We start from the raw sequence: 16,293 nt of genomic DNA, 5'->3' as shown, positions 1-16,293 counted from the left end.
AATTACAATCGTAAAATAAACATATAATTAAGAAAATTTCTTATAATCATTTAAAAAGATGATATTTGAGGGAGAACAAACAATTTAGAAGAACAAAGATTAAAATGATAAATTTTTTAAATATAAAGAGTTAAATTTATGGAATTATTTTAGATTAGGACCAAAATAATAAACTATACAAGTTTTAAGGATTAAAACTGCTATTAGTCAAACGATCTATGGGGAAAAAAGAAGTGATTCCCATAATTAAGTGACAATGGATGTAATTTACCATGATTTAAGTTCGGTTTCCAAATAGGAGAAAACGAATCCTTCTTTTGGTCTCTGTATTTTCAAGGAAATGCTCACCTGCTAAATATTTAATATACGGTTAAAAAAAGTATTATCGGTTTTATTTTATTATTGTTTAAATAATAAAATTGATAAAAAATGAAAATATTATTAGGTGCTGTTGATTTTATTATTATTGAATTTTTTACCGGATTTGATAAAAATGACCAGAAATATTATTAGGCACTACCGATTTTATTATTATTAGTTACTTTTATCGAAAATGTTCAAAAAATTAATATTTTAAGTAATAATAATAATATTTTAGATAATTTTTTATCTATTTTATTATTTAAACAATAATAAAATGGATATCACTTTATTTTAACATTATATTAAGGTGCCGCGCGATATAACTTCCGGTATTTTTAATATTGAATTTATTGGAGTAATTCAGAGGATGATGAACAATCTCTCAATACATACAATACAACTCCAAATCTATGTACCATGTAATCAGATCCCTGTAAACAAAACCCAATCAAGAAACCCAGAAAACCAACCTGATATTCAAGCCCCCTTTTATTACCAAAAGGAATTCTAGAACTGCCGATACCTCAAAATAGTATTACTAGCACCGGCGAAACCTCGGCCATTAGTCTTCCCTCCCCTGTTTTCACCATTAATAGCATTGGCTGCAGCTAATGAAATCCCTTTCAAATCTTCGACGGATGCAAAACTCTTTTTCATCATCGTCATCCTCCCTTTTTTCTCCCCCGCATTTGCAGATTTACTCCCCCTCGAATTCGACGACCACCCCTCATTCCCTTTCGACCAATTCTTCCCCGTCGGCGGCGGCGTCAACTCAATCCCCGGGGGCCTTCGATTTTCTTTCCTTAAAGTCGCTGAAAAATCGGGCACCGATTGAGCCACCAAAGAAGAAGACCCTTTCCTGGAAATCCCCACGCTCGAACCGAACTTCACTTGTTTCTTCGTTGGTGTTTGTTTGATTTCGACTTGTTCCTTTTCTCGTTGCATCATCCTCAGCTTTGTTTCTCTCAACTCTGCGTATGCTCCGTACCTGGGGCCCCTTTCCATTACAGAACTCTCTGTTGTTAGCCTTAAAGGAAATGGGCTGGTGGGGCTTGAATTCTGAGAAAGAATAAGAGAAATTGGGTCAAGAACTTGAAAAAAATCTGGGTTTGGCTGACATTCACTTGTCTCTTCCATTTTTAATGGAACTTGAAGAAGGTTTACTCTGTTTTGTGCTCTGTTCTGATGAGCAAAGAAGAGGGAATTGATTAAAGAAAAGAGTAAGATTAATGGGATATATTATAATACGTTGTGTGCTTTGGATTCGGCATTAAAAGTTGCAACGGTCTAATTGAAGGAGATAGTCTTTTGCTTTAATTATTATCGAGTTCATACATGTTTCCAACGTTCTTATTTTGAAGTGGGTCCTGATTTATTCATAATGTTTGGGGAATCACTTCGCTTTAAAGGATTTATTCATCAAATTCAATCGATTAGTTGACTTAATTATTTTGATTAAAATAATACTAACAACCAGTTGATCTATTGGGATGAGGCACTAGATCCCTCAATTAAGGTCAGGGGTTCTAATCCTGACATTTGCGAATGGAGCAAATCTGGTTTGGGAGAGTCACCTCACCTCTGTAATACCCGATCTAGATTAGTTGATCAATAGATCTAAATACCAATAATTAATTCAAAAAAATTAATAAATAATATTCGACATAAATAATCATTTTAATTATCATTTTTTTATAACGTTGTCGGTTTTGATAGTTTAAGAATTCTTGTAATAGAACAAAATTTTTAAGCACCTAAATGTGAATCGAATATAGTTTAGGAGTCAACTTATTAATTAACCATGTACGTTTGAACTTAAATGGCGGGGAAGATAAAAGGTATGGAATATAGGCTCTTTCCAATTCTTTCCACTCTTATAGGTCAAAAAGCTAATGGACATGTCTCCTACAAAAAGACTTCAACACTATTTTCCGACAAATCCTTTGTAATCGAGTTCCGACTCGCCGGAACTCGTGAATATCTATTTCCATTACACAGATTCCGAAGATTTGCCGGAAACGAAAAGTGAACAGACGCCTGCTAAACTGTTAAAACCTTTGTCATAGAAAAGGCTGATTAAATATGTTTATACATCCTAGCCATGTCATCCATGGCTAGGTAACATACATGTAATGTAGTGTAATGAAATGGTTGATATGGATATGGTCAAACTTTGTGATGCTTGTACTTCTGCCCTAAATTGAATCTTGTGATCTTTTGGCTGAACCCACCCAGCACCAGTGTCCTCAATGCCTCGACTCCTTGCTCCAGCGCCTCATCGATCTGTCGAAATACCCCATTAACACACTTTGTTTTCATCTCTCAAACTACCCTGTGTTACTAGGACTCTTCATTTAGTCTGGAGTATCCATGTCCGAAGCAAACGTTACCTGATTCCGCTCCACAGGACTGAACTTTTGTAGAAGATAAGCTTTTATGTCCATAGCACCAGGTGAATTTCCAATGCCTGTACCATAAATAGCTCTTTTAGAATCACCATATCATAAGAATGTGCGCTTATGTTGCAAATGTTTCACGGTTAAGCAAAAGTCCATGTGATTCGAGGAGCCCACCTATGCATAACCGAGGAAACTCACGACTTCCATCCAAATGGCCCATCACACTCTTCACTCTGCAACAAGAAAGCATAAGTCAATGTTTTCAAATCGCTAATGAATCTTAAGTAATCCAGCTTCGTGCAAACGGAGAGTCGGAGACTAAGAGATTATGCTACTAGTAATATCGATGGAACATACCCATTATGATGGCCATGTCCTCCTTTCGGCTGAAGCCTCAAAACACCATTCGGCAAGCTCATCTCATCATATACCTACATTGGAAAGCTCAAAGTCAAAGTGCCCAACACAGAAAACAGAAATAACAAAAATTTCGGTTAAAAGAGTGCATACCAACAAAATGTGGCGCAGGGGAACTTGATAATAGGCAGCAAGAGGCCCGACCTTAACGAAAACAAAAAGTTTGGAACCGTTAAGAGATTAAAATGGCTATAAATGATTCAGCAAAATGATATTTAAAATATAACGAAAAGGATACGAGATAAGAAATGTATACAAGATGAAAAGGTCAAACCAACGAGCCCTAATGGCCAATGAACTACACAAACATTAAACACCCTATGCTGTAGGTGTCCAGTTACATGCTAGTTGCAAATGCATCCACATGTGAGAAGGGACATGTGAATGCATAACTGAGAGCCTGCTATGTAGAATCGAGATGGGAAAAGGGACAAATAAAATGTAAGACTGACTTATTCCCCACTGAAATTCATGTATGCCTGAGGTTTTGCCAACAAAATTGGCACTTCTCCAATGGCACCTGTAGTGATCAGAAAAGAAATCTGCATAAACCATCAAACATAACCGAGAATCACGAAAGACCTAAGCAACGGAAATACAAAATGTATACCTATTCCAATTAGAGCTTTTGACTGTATAGTATTCAACAGAATCCTTCCGATCGAGAAATTTGATCAATCATTTCGAAACCAACTTGATATATAGAACAACGTAAATACCATATAAACCACAAGAAAAATATGCTCTCAGCTCCATAATTTGTAAACTATTACATTGTGCCGAGTTCCATGGTATTAGGCTTAGTTTGTTTTAACTGTGCAACCTCTTCAAATCTCTTATGTTTGTGCCGCGCAGACCACGCGCAGACCGTTTGATTTTTAGAAGACAGAAGCTCTTCTAATGTCTGCGCGAGCTCTTCTTGGTGCAGACATGGTTTTATGTCTTCAAAGGTCTTCAAACCTCTTCAAGAACAATTATAAAATATGATTATTTATTAAAATAATTTTAAATAATTTAATAAAGTTATTTATTTTAAAATAATTTATTATAAAATATGAATTGATTTATTTTAAAATAATTTATTATAAAATATGGATTTATTTATTTTAAAATAATATATTTTAATTAATTTATTAGTATAGATTGATTTATTTTAAAATATAGATTGATTTATTTTAAATAATTTATTAGTGTCACACGGTGGACAATTCATAATTCGGAGGTCTCCCACGGAAGCTGCTCTCAACCTGATGTTGGGGGTAGCCTACTATCATACCTTCCCCTTACCCCATTCCCATTACATATGGGAATAAGGGTCAACTAATAAAAATTTTGATTTATTTTAAAATATGGATTGATTTATTATTGTAGTTGTATGGATTGATTTATTTTAAATAATTTATTAGTATGAATTGATTTATTTTAAAATATGGATTGATTTATTTTAAATAATGTATTTGTATGGATTGATTGATTTATTTTAAAATATGGATTGGTTTATTATTGTAGTTGTATGGATTGATTTATTTTAAATAATTTATTAGTATGAATTAATTTATTTTAAAATATGGATTGATTTATTTTAAATAATTTATTAGTATGGATTGATTTATTTTAAAATATAGATCGATTTATTTTAAATAATTTATCAGTATGGATTGATTTATTTTAAATAATTTATTAGTATGGATTGATTTATTTTAAAATATAGATTGATTTATTTTAAATAATTTATTAGTTTGGATTGATTTATTTTAAAATATAGATTGATTTATTTTAAATAATTTATTAGTATGGATTGATTTATTTTAAAATATGGATTGATTTATTATTGTAGTTGTATGGATTGATTTATTTTAAATAATGTATTAGTATAGATTGATTTATTTTAAAATATGGATTGATTTATTTTAAATAATTTATTATTGTAGTTGTATGAATTATTTAAATTTCAGTATTGTAAAACTAAAATTATTTAAATCTCAGTATTACAAAACTCTTTTAAGTTTAAAAAATCAATTTATTTATATTTCAGTTCATTTTAGCAGTCTGCAGACGTTAAAAAACAAACAATTTTCTTCTTGCAGACTGCAGATTTTTAGTCAACCTCTTCTGCTGCAGATGTCTACAGATATAGTCCGCAAACTGTAGACTTTTTACCTCTGCAAAAACAAACACCACCTTAATTCCTGGTTACCCAATCCAACCATCAACCAGGGTGTATACTCCACTTTAAATCCGCCATTATTATCCGGCAAAGAAGCTCGCACACAAAGTCTTCTTGATCCTCGATTCCTTTGACCCAAACACCAGCTTCTCGGATACGAAGTGCAAGTGTTTGGAACAGAGATTGCATGCAACATTGACCTAGAACAAACGTAGCAGAATATATTTACTCATAATAAAATAAAGAAGAGCGTGTGGGGACTCTGTCACCTATAGTTCCTTTATGTAAAAGACTCAGTTTTTTAGTGTAATTTTCTCTTAAGAGAATAATTTAAGAAAGGAGAACTTACAAAATTCAGTTTTTTGAAACATTTCATTCAGATTTCTACATAATTTCCTATCCATGGCCAACTTAAGCTAGAACCCACAATTTAGATTGAGCAGTTACTACTACGGAATAGAAAATACAGTGAAACGTAAGCAAAGAGACATGAGATACCCAGGAAAAAAAGGAGGATACTTTAGAGTAACTAAGATAGACTTACAGCAACTTAAATTAAGGGATTCACCTGTTTCACTTTGGATGCTTCAATTCAATAAGGGTACACAAGAATGGGGAAGGAAGTTGAAGCTTTGTTTTAGAATTGGTGGTTTGGATGATTTTCCAGTTATTAAGCACCAATCGCTGGGCTTCTAGACGAAGTTGGGCTTAACCCTTTTAAGTCTCTTTAGAAGAAGCTTTGATTGCATCAAAGAAGACGACAACAGAAGTGATTGTGCCAAAAGAAAGACACTGTCAAATAGGTTGGTTGAGTTTGTTTCGGGTTGGATTATTTCAAATCTTAAATTTGTTAGGTCTTTTTTGAGTTAGAACTGTTTCAAGATTAAGTCTTTTCTTTTCAACTTGGCATGAAATGATATCAGGTTTACGAGAAATGCAAAATTAAAGATTTCAATATCAATGGCAGAAACCACCAGAATACTTTTTCACTTGTTTTCTTAAAATATAGACAGAAAAATCATATTTATAACAAAAATCTGACGACTTATGCCGGACCCTGAAGTAACATTACAAATAGACAAGTACAATTACCTCCCCAACTGGACTGGGACTATGGAATACATCCGCATATCCTTTTTATTCGAGTTGTAAACTCATCACCAAACTAAGCCCTTTTTCCTCCTAAATCTGTCGACACGATCGGTGCTCATCCGAGACTTCTCGAGTCGGCTATCCAAACTGTTTCTCGAAACTTCTGGAAGGTCAGCGCTCAATTCGAAAGTGTCGGAAGTCCCACCCTTGGATGGTTTGATCTGATTCTCAGGGTATACCACTATTTTTTCAGAACCATTTGCAGCAGCAGCTGATGCTTTTGATTTGTTCAAAGATAGTACAAATTTCTTCAGATGTGTAATGAATCCTGGGTAGATCTCCAGATTGCAATGTCCTCCTCCATTTACCCACAGAGGCTCGTACTTATTCTTGCAAAGCTTCCGTGGGAGTGATGAACAACTTCGTCTGCTGTTCCCTGCCAACAGAAAAAAATGAGCTTCGCCACTACTTTTTTGGTCCCTGAACTTGACAACTTTACCCAACTTGGTCCCTGAACATTTTCGTGTCCACATTGGTCATTGAACTTGGATTTTTGACCCATTCTTAGTCCTTCTAATGAGGTGGCAGAATGCGAGTTTGCCATGTGGTACAACCTCAGAATGTTACATCATCAAAAGAACTAAAATGGAAAATCTGTCAAGTTCATGAATTAACATGGACCGAAACAAAGTTCAAGGACTGAGTTGGGAGACTGAAAGTTGCTTTAGCTCATTATAGTAATAACAATAAGAACAACACTTACATGAATTACCAAGACTTGACAGTTCACTGCTCCAATTTTGTCAATATTCTGAAAATTAGAATGGTAAAAAACCAAATAATGAAGGTCCGCAACATACAAGATAAAAAACCAAGAAAATAGAAATAGGGGTAAATAAGAGAGACTTACCTTATAAATGTCAAACCAGTAGGTCCTTTTGACTGGGCACAATACTCTCATGCCAGACAAAATCGGGCTATGTAGAACCACGCCTCTCAAGTTTGCCAAGCGAGAAGCAAGATCAACGGTAGGTCCACTACCAACAGACTGTCCATATAATATTAAATCTTCATCTTTGACTCCATACCGTCCCTTAAGGCACGTGTATGCTGCATCTATGTCTGCATATGTATTACACTCAGTCGGCTGTTTCAAATAAAAATAAGCGACAATTAGAATATGTGTTTCCATCAAGCAGCATTAATATCTTCATAATTTACAGACAAGAAATCAGAAATAATATGGCTGCAAAGAAAATTAGGACAAAAGTTGTTGCAATTACAAACCAAAGGAAGCGAACAGCATCAACAATATCCATGTTGTGTGTTGCAGAACGGCTCTCTTTTGTGGCACCTTCCACTAGAAGCTTTCTCAAGTAATCAGCTAGTTCTTGATGCTTACCAGGAGATCCTAGAACACCCGCCAAGAGAAGCGGCAGGATGCCTAGAATAGTAAGTCTCTCAGCCACAGCTGTTCTTGGTCTCAAACCTGCAACCAAGAAACAATTAAAGAACATGCAATGATTAAGGTTAACAAGATTCAATGGATCCAGTACCTTTGATTCTTGAATGAACGTTGGGAGGGAAGAACTTCAAATCAGCTTGACCCCCAACTGCTACCAAGAATAGAGGTAGCATTATGTGGGTCAAATAAGAATCTCCAAAACATTCAGAAACGGTCAACAAAAACTGCAATGTAGTGATATAGATTGGAAACAAGAACAAAGACATTATTTTCAATAAACAAGCAATGGAAAGTAGAAGGTCCCATTAAAAATGCATTACTGACAAAATACCTGTGTAATTCGGTTTCTTAATTTATCTTCTTTCTGGGGTAAGAAGCAAGCCAGCAGTAGCAAACAAGAAAAGCAATCGACATTCACCCATTCAAATGCAGGCCATTCAACATGTCCCCTAGTAGAATATTAAGATCTATGAACATCAAATCTGCTCATTACTAAGCCATAAAATATCATTCATATACTCATCCAAAAGTCAGATATGATAGGAAACGCAAGCCTGGTAAAAATAACAAAGAGAGAGCAAGCGTTTACCCTGCATATAGTTCAAGTACCGAGCTAGAAAATATTGTCCCATTAGACTCCGAAACAGAGGAAAATGGGCAAGTCTCAATTGCTTTTTGATGAACAAAAGGAAGCAACTCAGCCAGCATTCTTAACAAAACATCAAGATTCCAGCGCTCTTGTTCACCTAAAACTAGAAGGTGAGACTCCACAGACCCTTCAACACCAGAAAGAGGTGGGCAACGCTGAAAATTTAGGAGGAACGATCTTGAAACATAGAGGCACTGCAAACTTGAAATGTGCTGGTATCGGCTGGTAAATCATAAATGAGATTTAAAATGGCAAAATGTTACCTGAGCAGAGCCTAAGATATGGGAGTGCAGAACTCTCAAAACATGGTCTAACTTGTTACCCCAATTTATTATTGCAGGAAGTAGTTCTTTTAGTGTTGTTTCAACCACCACTCCAGATGGGCAAAACTCACGATATAATACTTTCAAAATAAATAATTCACGAGATAATACACTCCCCATATTATTTACTGAAATAGGGTGAAATCTACAGTGTTGGCCGTAGGTCGTCATGCCTTCCGGACGATCTACTACGTCGCCATGCCTTCCGGGCGACCTACTACGTCGCCATGGCTTCCTGGCGAGCTGCACAGAGATAATGGATGTTTTAACATCTGCATGTGCCATGCACGTCCCCAACACATGGCCAACACAGGTCACCATGCACTCCCAGCGACATTGTAGGTCGCCATGCACTCCCAACGACCTTGTAGGTCGCCATGCACTCCCAGCGACCTTGTAGGTCGCCATGCACGCCCAACGAGCTATCCATGGAGCACCAAGGAGTGAGTGCGAGCTATCCAGGGAGCAGTGCATGGCCATGCACGTCGAATTTTCTTTGTGTAGGTCACTAAGCAGTCCCGGCGACATGGTAGGTAGCCATGCACGCCCGGCGACCAAGCTGGCGACCAAACTTAACCCTGCTCCCTCGTGCATGCGTTGCATCCATAGTTGGGAGATTCCTGCATCCATAGCTGGGAGATTGTAGCCAAGCTTTAACCCTCTGTTCCCTCATGCATGTGTTGCATCCATAGCTGCATTATTGCAGCGTTAATTTAGCTGCTAAATACAACAAATATTGCTGTTGAATTGCAGCCTTTCAACGCTCAATAGTTACACGATTCAATGCTCAATATTATTTGTTTCAACAGTCAAATTTAATGACATTCTCCAACCCTCATTTTCTTTATATAGAGGATATGGGGGTTTAGGGTAAAAGCAGAAGTAGAAGCAGCATATATAAAAACTTTACCGAGAGAAAGAAAAGGAAGAAGAAGAAAAGAAGATAAAGGCTTAAACATTCTTTTTTGAGGTAATTTTTTATTGTTTAATTCAGTTTATTATATGAAATTATTAGTTTGTTAGCTTAGGGTTTAGGGTAAAACTAAAATTTAATTAATTAGTTTGTTAGTATAAATTATTAGTTTGTTAGTTTAAGTTATATTATATTAGTTTGTTATTTTAAGTTATATATTATATTATATAAAAAATTAGTGAATTAGTTTATTAGTTTAAGTTATTAAATATAAAAAAATTAATTAATTTGTTAGTATCTTTAAACGTATATTAGGTTGTTTGTTGAAGTTATATTATAAAAAAAATTAATTAGTGCTTAATTAGTTTGTTAGTTTAACTACGTTATATTATAATAAAGAAATAATTTATTAGTTTAAGTTATATTAGAATATATTAGATTATATAAAATTAAATTGTTTAATTTATTGTTGTTTAAAGAAATATTTTGTTTACACATACAAGACATTATTCCACAACATTTGCCTATGTACAGATTGATTCGAAGAAAGAAACAAGAAAGGAAAAGAAAAGAAAGGAAGAAGACACAAATACGCGGGTAATTTATTATTTTTTTGTCCATTTTAGTTGTTCTGTATGTGTAAAATAGTTAGTTAGTAAGTTTATATTAGATAATTTGTGCGAGATAATTTCCGTTTAAAAAAATATTGTGTTTAAAAATATTTAGTTTTTTTTAAAAAATATTTTGTTTAATTTAAATTATATGTGTAAATTAGTAAGGAGTAAAAATTAATTGAATGAAATAATCCAGCCATCGATTATCTCGTGAAATAATTCTTTCGAGAATATTATCTCGACAGTTTTACCTAACAAATGTGTTTGATATTTTAAAAAAATAAAAAATATTATCAAACTAATATTATTATTATTAGTAATCATTATTAAGTGATTAGTATCAAATATAAATCATTAAATATTTATAATAAATAATTATTAGTAATCATGACTAAATCATATTATTATTAAATCATTAAATATCAAATCATTAGATTAATAATAATTATTAAATCATTATTAGTAATATTAGTAATCAAACAATCAAGTTAAATAACAAATTTTATTTGATCGTTAATATAATAGTATATTATATTATATTTAATTATTTAATGATTTATGTAATTATCTTATATAATTTTTTAATCTAAATTTATTGATTTTTTTATTTGTAGAGAAAATGAGCAACAACTTTTTCACGATTGTCTATTATAATGGACAGATTATGGAAAATGAGGTCTGAGTAGTTTTTCAGTCTGAAAAACCAATAAATATGATGTTAAAAAAAGACATCACATTTATAGAAATGAAGCATAAGATAGAAAGAAAAATTTGAGCTGTAGTTGATGGTTTGAGGTATAGGTTTATGATATGCCTCAACCCAGTCAGATATGTTGCAGTTCCACTCGAAGAAGATGATGATATTGGAACCATGGTTGGATTACATGAGTCAACCAATATAACAGTTATTGAGTTATTTGTTGATGTGCGTAACATATGTGATGTTCCTGGGTCATCAAGAGGTGTGGCTCAAAATCCATCTGAAATGACTTTATATAGTCAGTTTGAGGAGCCGACATACAGGTTTCCGAACAGTTTTATGGCACTATTGGAAAGTGTAAATGAAGTCGGAGGGACATCTGTAACAGCAGAGTATGAGACGAGAAGCATACCAGACAGATCCTGAATGAATCATATTGGCCCAAAAAAAGATCATGATGAATGGCTGTCAAATCCAATGCTTCACAGAAGTCCAAAGGGTCGACCTGAGTCCACTCGTATTCATACCAGTATGGATTTCCATGCTAGAGAGAGGTCAAGCAAAGAGATGCGGATTATGTAGGGGTGAAGGCCATTCAAAAAATAATTGTCCTAATTTATCAAGATATATGCCTCATCATTAGTAATCATATATGTATTTCTATGTATTTATCCGGATTTAATTTTGTAATGATTTATAATTCGAGGACTTGAACAAATTTGAATGGACGTGTGGTTCAATTAACGCCATTTTCGTTACATAACTAATACTGAACACTTGTTTGATTTGTAATAATGATATGATTTGATTTAGTAATGATTTACTAATCATTATTTAATAATGAATTTATATTTAAAATTATAATAATTATTTAGTAATAATGCAATTATTATTAATAATATTTAATGATTTGATAGTAATGATTAGTAATAATGAAATTATTATTAATATTTAATGATTTGGTAGTAATGATTAATAATAATGAAATTATTATTAATATTTAATGATTTGATAGTAATGATTAATAATAATTTAATAATTAATCATAAGAATGATTTAATATTGATTTTAATATTTAATGATTTGATGATTTAGTAATGATTTTTATTATTTGATGATTTGATGATTTAGTAATGATTTTAATATTATGATTTAATAATGATTTAGTAATAATCATTATAATAATGATTTAATAATGACTTTAATATTTAATGATTTGATGATTTAGTAATGATTTTATAATAATCATTATAATAATGATTTAATAATAATGATAATAATAATTTAATAATAATCATTATAATAATGATTTAATAGTAATGATTTAATAATGATTTAGTAATGATTTAATAATTATTACTAATAATTATGGAATAATAACAAATGAGTGTATTAGTGTGGACTACTCGAATTTAAATTAATACATAGTCGAATTTATTAATGATTTTTACATATTTAATTATTTGATACTAATGATTTACTAATTATTATTAATAATGATTTATTATTAATATTTAATTATTTGATATTAATGATTTACTAATGATTACTAGTAATGAAATTATAATAATGATTTGATACTAAAAATCATTGTTAAGGTTAAAAAAAAACTAGTCTAATTTCAATATATAATTTGTAACAAATAGCAAACGAGTTTACAATTGTTGTCGATGTCGGGGTGTTGTTGAATGATAATGTCAGGGCGGACGACTGATATGTTGTGGTCGTTGCGGTTGCTCAGGAGTATGGTACTCATCCTCCACATTCATTGGGGGTATTTGAACTGTCATATGTTCAAAGTCATACGTCGACGAAAACATGGGAGAGTAGATGGGTGCCTCAGGCTGCACAAACTCTGGTATGTATGCCGAGACAGTAGAATCATCAACTGCGTGATGCAACGATCCCGCATCGTTGAACGGTTGTGGTGCGCTATTATTCACATCGGTCATTTCCTCTTCAGGTTGTTGAGATGAACTCCCACTCCCACTCGGTAGAGAGTATTCAGCTTTACCAAATCTTTTCTTAAACCTCAAAAATTATCGCCTCTCTACCATTGTTGTCAGGAACGGCTTTCCATTATCCCAAAAATAAGCAAGGTAAGCCGATGTCTCAAAATTAAAGTCGATGTCTTGAATGTCGTCAAGATTTGGCATGAATGAAGCCCTATTTTTCCAAGTATTAATGTAGGTTGCATGCTTCTCAACCCAATTAACATTTTCTTTACGATGACCATCAAATATGTGCAGGTCGTCATGCGTCTCAACCCAATTCACCTGACGACGACCATCTAAGTTTTGGAGGAGGTCATGATCCCATGGACTCCGCAGAATAGGTTGGTGGAAGTGGAATTGCCTCAACACTCTATCCCCAAATTGAATCTCAACAAAAACAAAATTGATCAATGGTGTAACATCACACTAATATTGAAACCCATCTAAAATATCGTGCGATATCAACGCAAGTATTTCTTCATTCATGTATGGTCTCCAATTAAACTGTAAAATTACAAAAATAATAAAATTTATTTAAATCAAATAATATAGTTAATTTAAATAATAATTAAAAATAACATATTATACATATCTCCTTTTTGGCCTTAATATCGATCTTCAGCCTGAACTCTTTAATGTTATTGTGCACCAACCTCGTGCCTTCAATTTTATAGCTCCATCTGTATATCAATCAAAACAAAAATATGGCCATTTTGTTCAATAATTTTAATCAAAATAAACATTTTATAATTAATATTTTAGATTAAAATAGAGGATCCATATTACATTCCGGCAAGTGGAAAGTCAACCGCAGTCCGACTAATCGGTGTCAAAAACGGAACTCTATGCCAAGCCCATGATTGTAGCAGCAACAGACATCCACCGATTTTTGCTGTATTATTATCATTCACGACTAATGACGCCTTGCACATCTCACGATACAAGAACGCTAATATCGCCGATTCCCAGCTATATTGCCTACTATGCTCAAAATTTCTTAAAAAAAAGAAGATACTGAGTGTGAACATAACTACCAGATTTATCAGGCATTAAAATTCCCCCAATCAACTATAATATTTATGCTCGTGTTGCATATATAATTTCGTGCTCCGTACTATTTAGTTGAAGCTGAAATTCATTCTTCAACCATGACAATCTCACACGCCACCCTCTACACTCTGGTGGTACGGGCGCTTTCCCAAGAAACAAGCTGCAAAGTTGTGCCACATTATTAAACTCATGTGACATTACCACCGGCATCCCATTTGTTTGGACCCCGAGTTGCATTGTCACATCCTCCAAAGTTATCGTACATTCGCCACACGGCAAATGAAACGTGTGCGTTTCTGGTCTCCATTGTTCAATCAACGCACTGATCAAACCTGGGACCAACTTGTAATCTCGCACAAATGTTACATACCAAAATCCATCCTCTTGCAAGTTTTCTTCAATCAATGGGTGTGGCTTGGGCACTTTATGTAACCGAAGACGAAGGACTCGCTGCTCGTCCTCCTGCAATTAAATATTTCAAAAAGTTTATCACAATCATAAAATAATATTCAAATATTTATTAATTATAATTCATTAAACAAATATTTTATTCACCATTATTCCCAAATGACTTGAAATATGTTCATTGTCAAGTCTCAGCAGTGGAATTTGATCAACCATTGGAATGAATCTATAAAAAAATTAAACAACTATATTTAAAAAATCATTTAATATAATCTAATATAAACTAACTAACTAACTAATTTACAACACAACAAAAAAATTTAATATAATAACTTATAATATATTAAACTAATAAAATAACAAACTAAACTTTTTAAAATATAAGTTAAACGTAAATTTTCCCTTAAACAACTAATAAACTATTATTTAATATAACTTTAACTATTCTTTAATATAACTTTAACTAATAAACTATTCTTTAATATAACTTAAACTAATAAATGATTTTTAATTATAATTTACTACTAAAAAAGTAATTAACTAAATTTTTTATATAATATAAATTCAACAAACAAATATAACTTAACTATTTAACTAACACAAACTAATTACATATTTTTTTATATATAACTAACGACTAACAAACTAACTAATTATTTTTATTAATATGTAACTATCAAACATATTAATTAAATAATTTTTTATTTATATATGATTTAACTTAAACTAATAATAATATAATTTAAACTAACAAACTCATTATCTAATTTTTTGTTTTACCCTAATTTATAATAATAAACTAATTAACTAATAATTTATAACAATAAACTAATTTAAATAATTATTCTTTTATATAACTTAAACTAATAAACTATTTTTTTATTATAATAAAACTTAAACTACTAATAAACTAATTAACTAATTTTTTATATAATATAAATTCAACAACCAAAATATATATAACTTAACTATTTAACTAACTACAAACTAATTAAATATTAGACTAACTAACACACTAATTAATTATTTTTTTAATATATAACCATCAAACAAACTAATTAAATAATTTTATATTTATGTATGATATAACTTAAATTAACAATAATAAAACTTAAACTAACAAACTAATTAACTAAAATTTTGTTTTACCTTAAACTAACTAACTAATTAACTAAAATTTTGTTTTACCTTAAGCCATAAACTAACAAACTAATAATTTAAAATAATAAACTAATTTAAATAATTAAAAAACTTACCTCGATGTTGTGCTATCCCTTTCTTCTTCTTCCTCTTTTCCCTTGCTCTCTTCTCCCTTTCTTTCTTTTATATTTCACTTATTAACCCCATCCAATATATAATACAACCACCCACCTCGTCTGCTTCAATTATTCACCCTCAAATTGTCATTCACGTGAGCTGAAGGACTGCAATAATGCAGCAATAAGTGCTGCAATAATGCAGCTGAATTCACGCTGCATGGGAGCAGAGGCGCAGCGAGAGCAGACCATAGGCATGCATGGTGACCTATCTCATGCCACGCATGGCCCATGCAAAGCACCAAAGCAGAGCTTGGAGCAGAGCAGCAGCTGGAATCACAACGTTGGTCGCCGGGCGTCCATGGCGACCTACAAGGTCGCTGGGAGTGCATGGCGACCTGTGTTGGCCATGTGTTGGGGACGTTCATGGCACATGCAGACGTTTAAAACGTCCATTATCTGTGTGCAGCTCGCCGGGAAGCCATG

General features: G+C 32.5%; 2 protein-coding genes, 1 long non-coding RNA gene and 2 pseudogenes across 3 annotated transcripts; all 5 read right to left on the bottom strand.

The window, feature by feature from the left end:
• Positions 1-769: 769 nt before the first annotated feature.
• On the bottom strand, positions 770-1,575 carry LOC120130927. Its single transcript, XM_039148072.1, has one exon. The coding sequence runs from the start codon at positions 1,498-1,500 to the stop codon at positions 871-873; it is 630 nt and encodes a 209-aa protein (XP_039004003.1). The 5' UTR covers positions 1,501-1,575; the 3' UTR covers positions 770-870.
• Positions 1,576-2,841: 1,266 nt separating this feature from the next.
• On the bottom strand, positions 2,842-5,424 carry LOC120130647 (annotated as a pseudogene).
• A 74-nt stretch (positions 5,425-5,498) lies between these two features.
• LOC120130930 lies at positions 5,499-5,970 on the bottom strand. Its single transcript, XR_005516877.1, has 2 exons — positions 5,915-5,970; positions 5,499-5,546 (listed from the first exon to the last, which is right to left on the bottom strand). It is a non-coding gene; the product is annotated as an uncharacterized LOC120130930 (long non-coding RNA).
• A 474-nt stretch (positions 5,971-6,444) lies between these two features.
• Positions 6,445-7,690, bottom strand: LOC120130925 (annotated as a pseudogene).
• Positions 7,630-9,160, bottom strand: LOC120130646. The gene is made up of 6 exons (XM_039147845.1): positions 8,868-9,160; positions 8,493-8,774; positions 8,235-8,352; positions 7,995-8,127; positions 7,726-7,927; positions 7,630-7,684 (listed from the first exon to the last, which is right to left on the bottom strand). Exons 1-6 carry the CDS (start codon positions 9,158-9,160, stop codon positions 7,630-7,632), a joined length of 1,083 nt encoding a protein of 360 aa, XP_039003776.1.
• Positions 9,161-16,293: the final 7,133 nt, after the last annotated feature.

This window comes from Hibiscus syriacus, unplaced genomic scaffold (assembly GCF_006381635.1).
Source record: "Hibiscus syriacus cultivar Baekdansim isolate YM2019G1 unplaced genomic scaffold, ASM638163v2 tig00110548_pilon, whole genome shotgun sequence".
Lineage (NCBI taxonomy): Eukaryota > Viridiplantae > Streptophyta > Magnoliopsida > Malvales > Malvaceae > Hibiscus > Hibiscus syriacus.
This window is presented reverse-complemented; position numbering and strand designations above follow the sequence as displayed.

Bases quoted from the DNA above. Each gene is read 5' to 3' on its own strand.
- LOC120130927 (XM_039148072.1), bottom strand. From the start codon at position 1,500: ATGGAAGAGACAAGTGAATGTCAGCCAAACCCAGATTTTTTTCAAGTT.
- LOC120130646 (XM_039147845.1), bottom strand. From the start codon at position 9,160: ATGGCACATGCAGATGTTAAAACATCCATTATCTCTGTGCAGCTCGCC. The intron at 8,128-8,234 runs GTATTTTGTCAG...ACTACATTGCAG, and splicing joins TAAGAAACCGAATTACACAG to TTTTTGTTGACCGTTTCTGA. The intron at 7,928-7,994 runs GTACTGGATCCA...TCTTGGTTGCAG, and splicing joins CGTTCATTCAAGAATCAAAG to GTTTGAGACCAAGAACAGCT.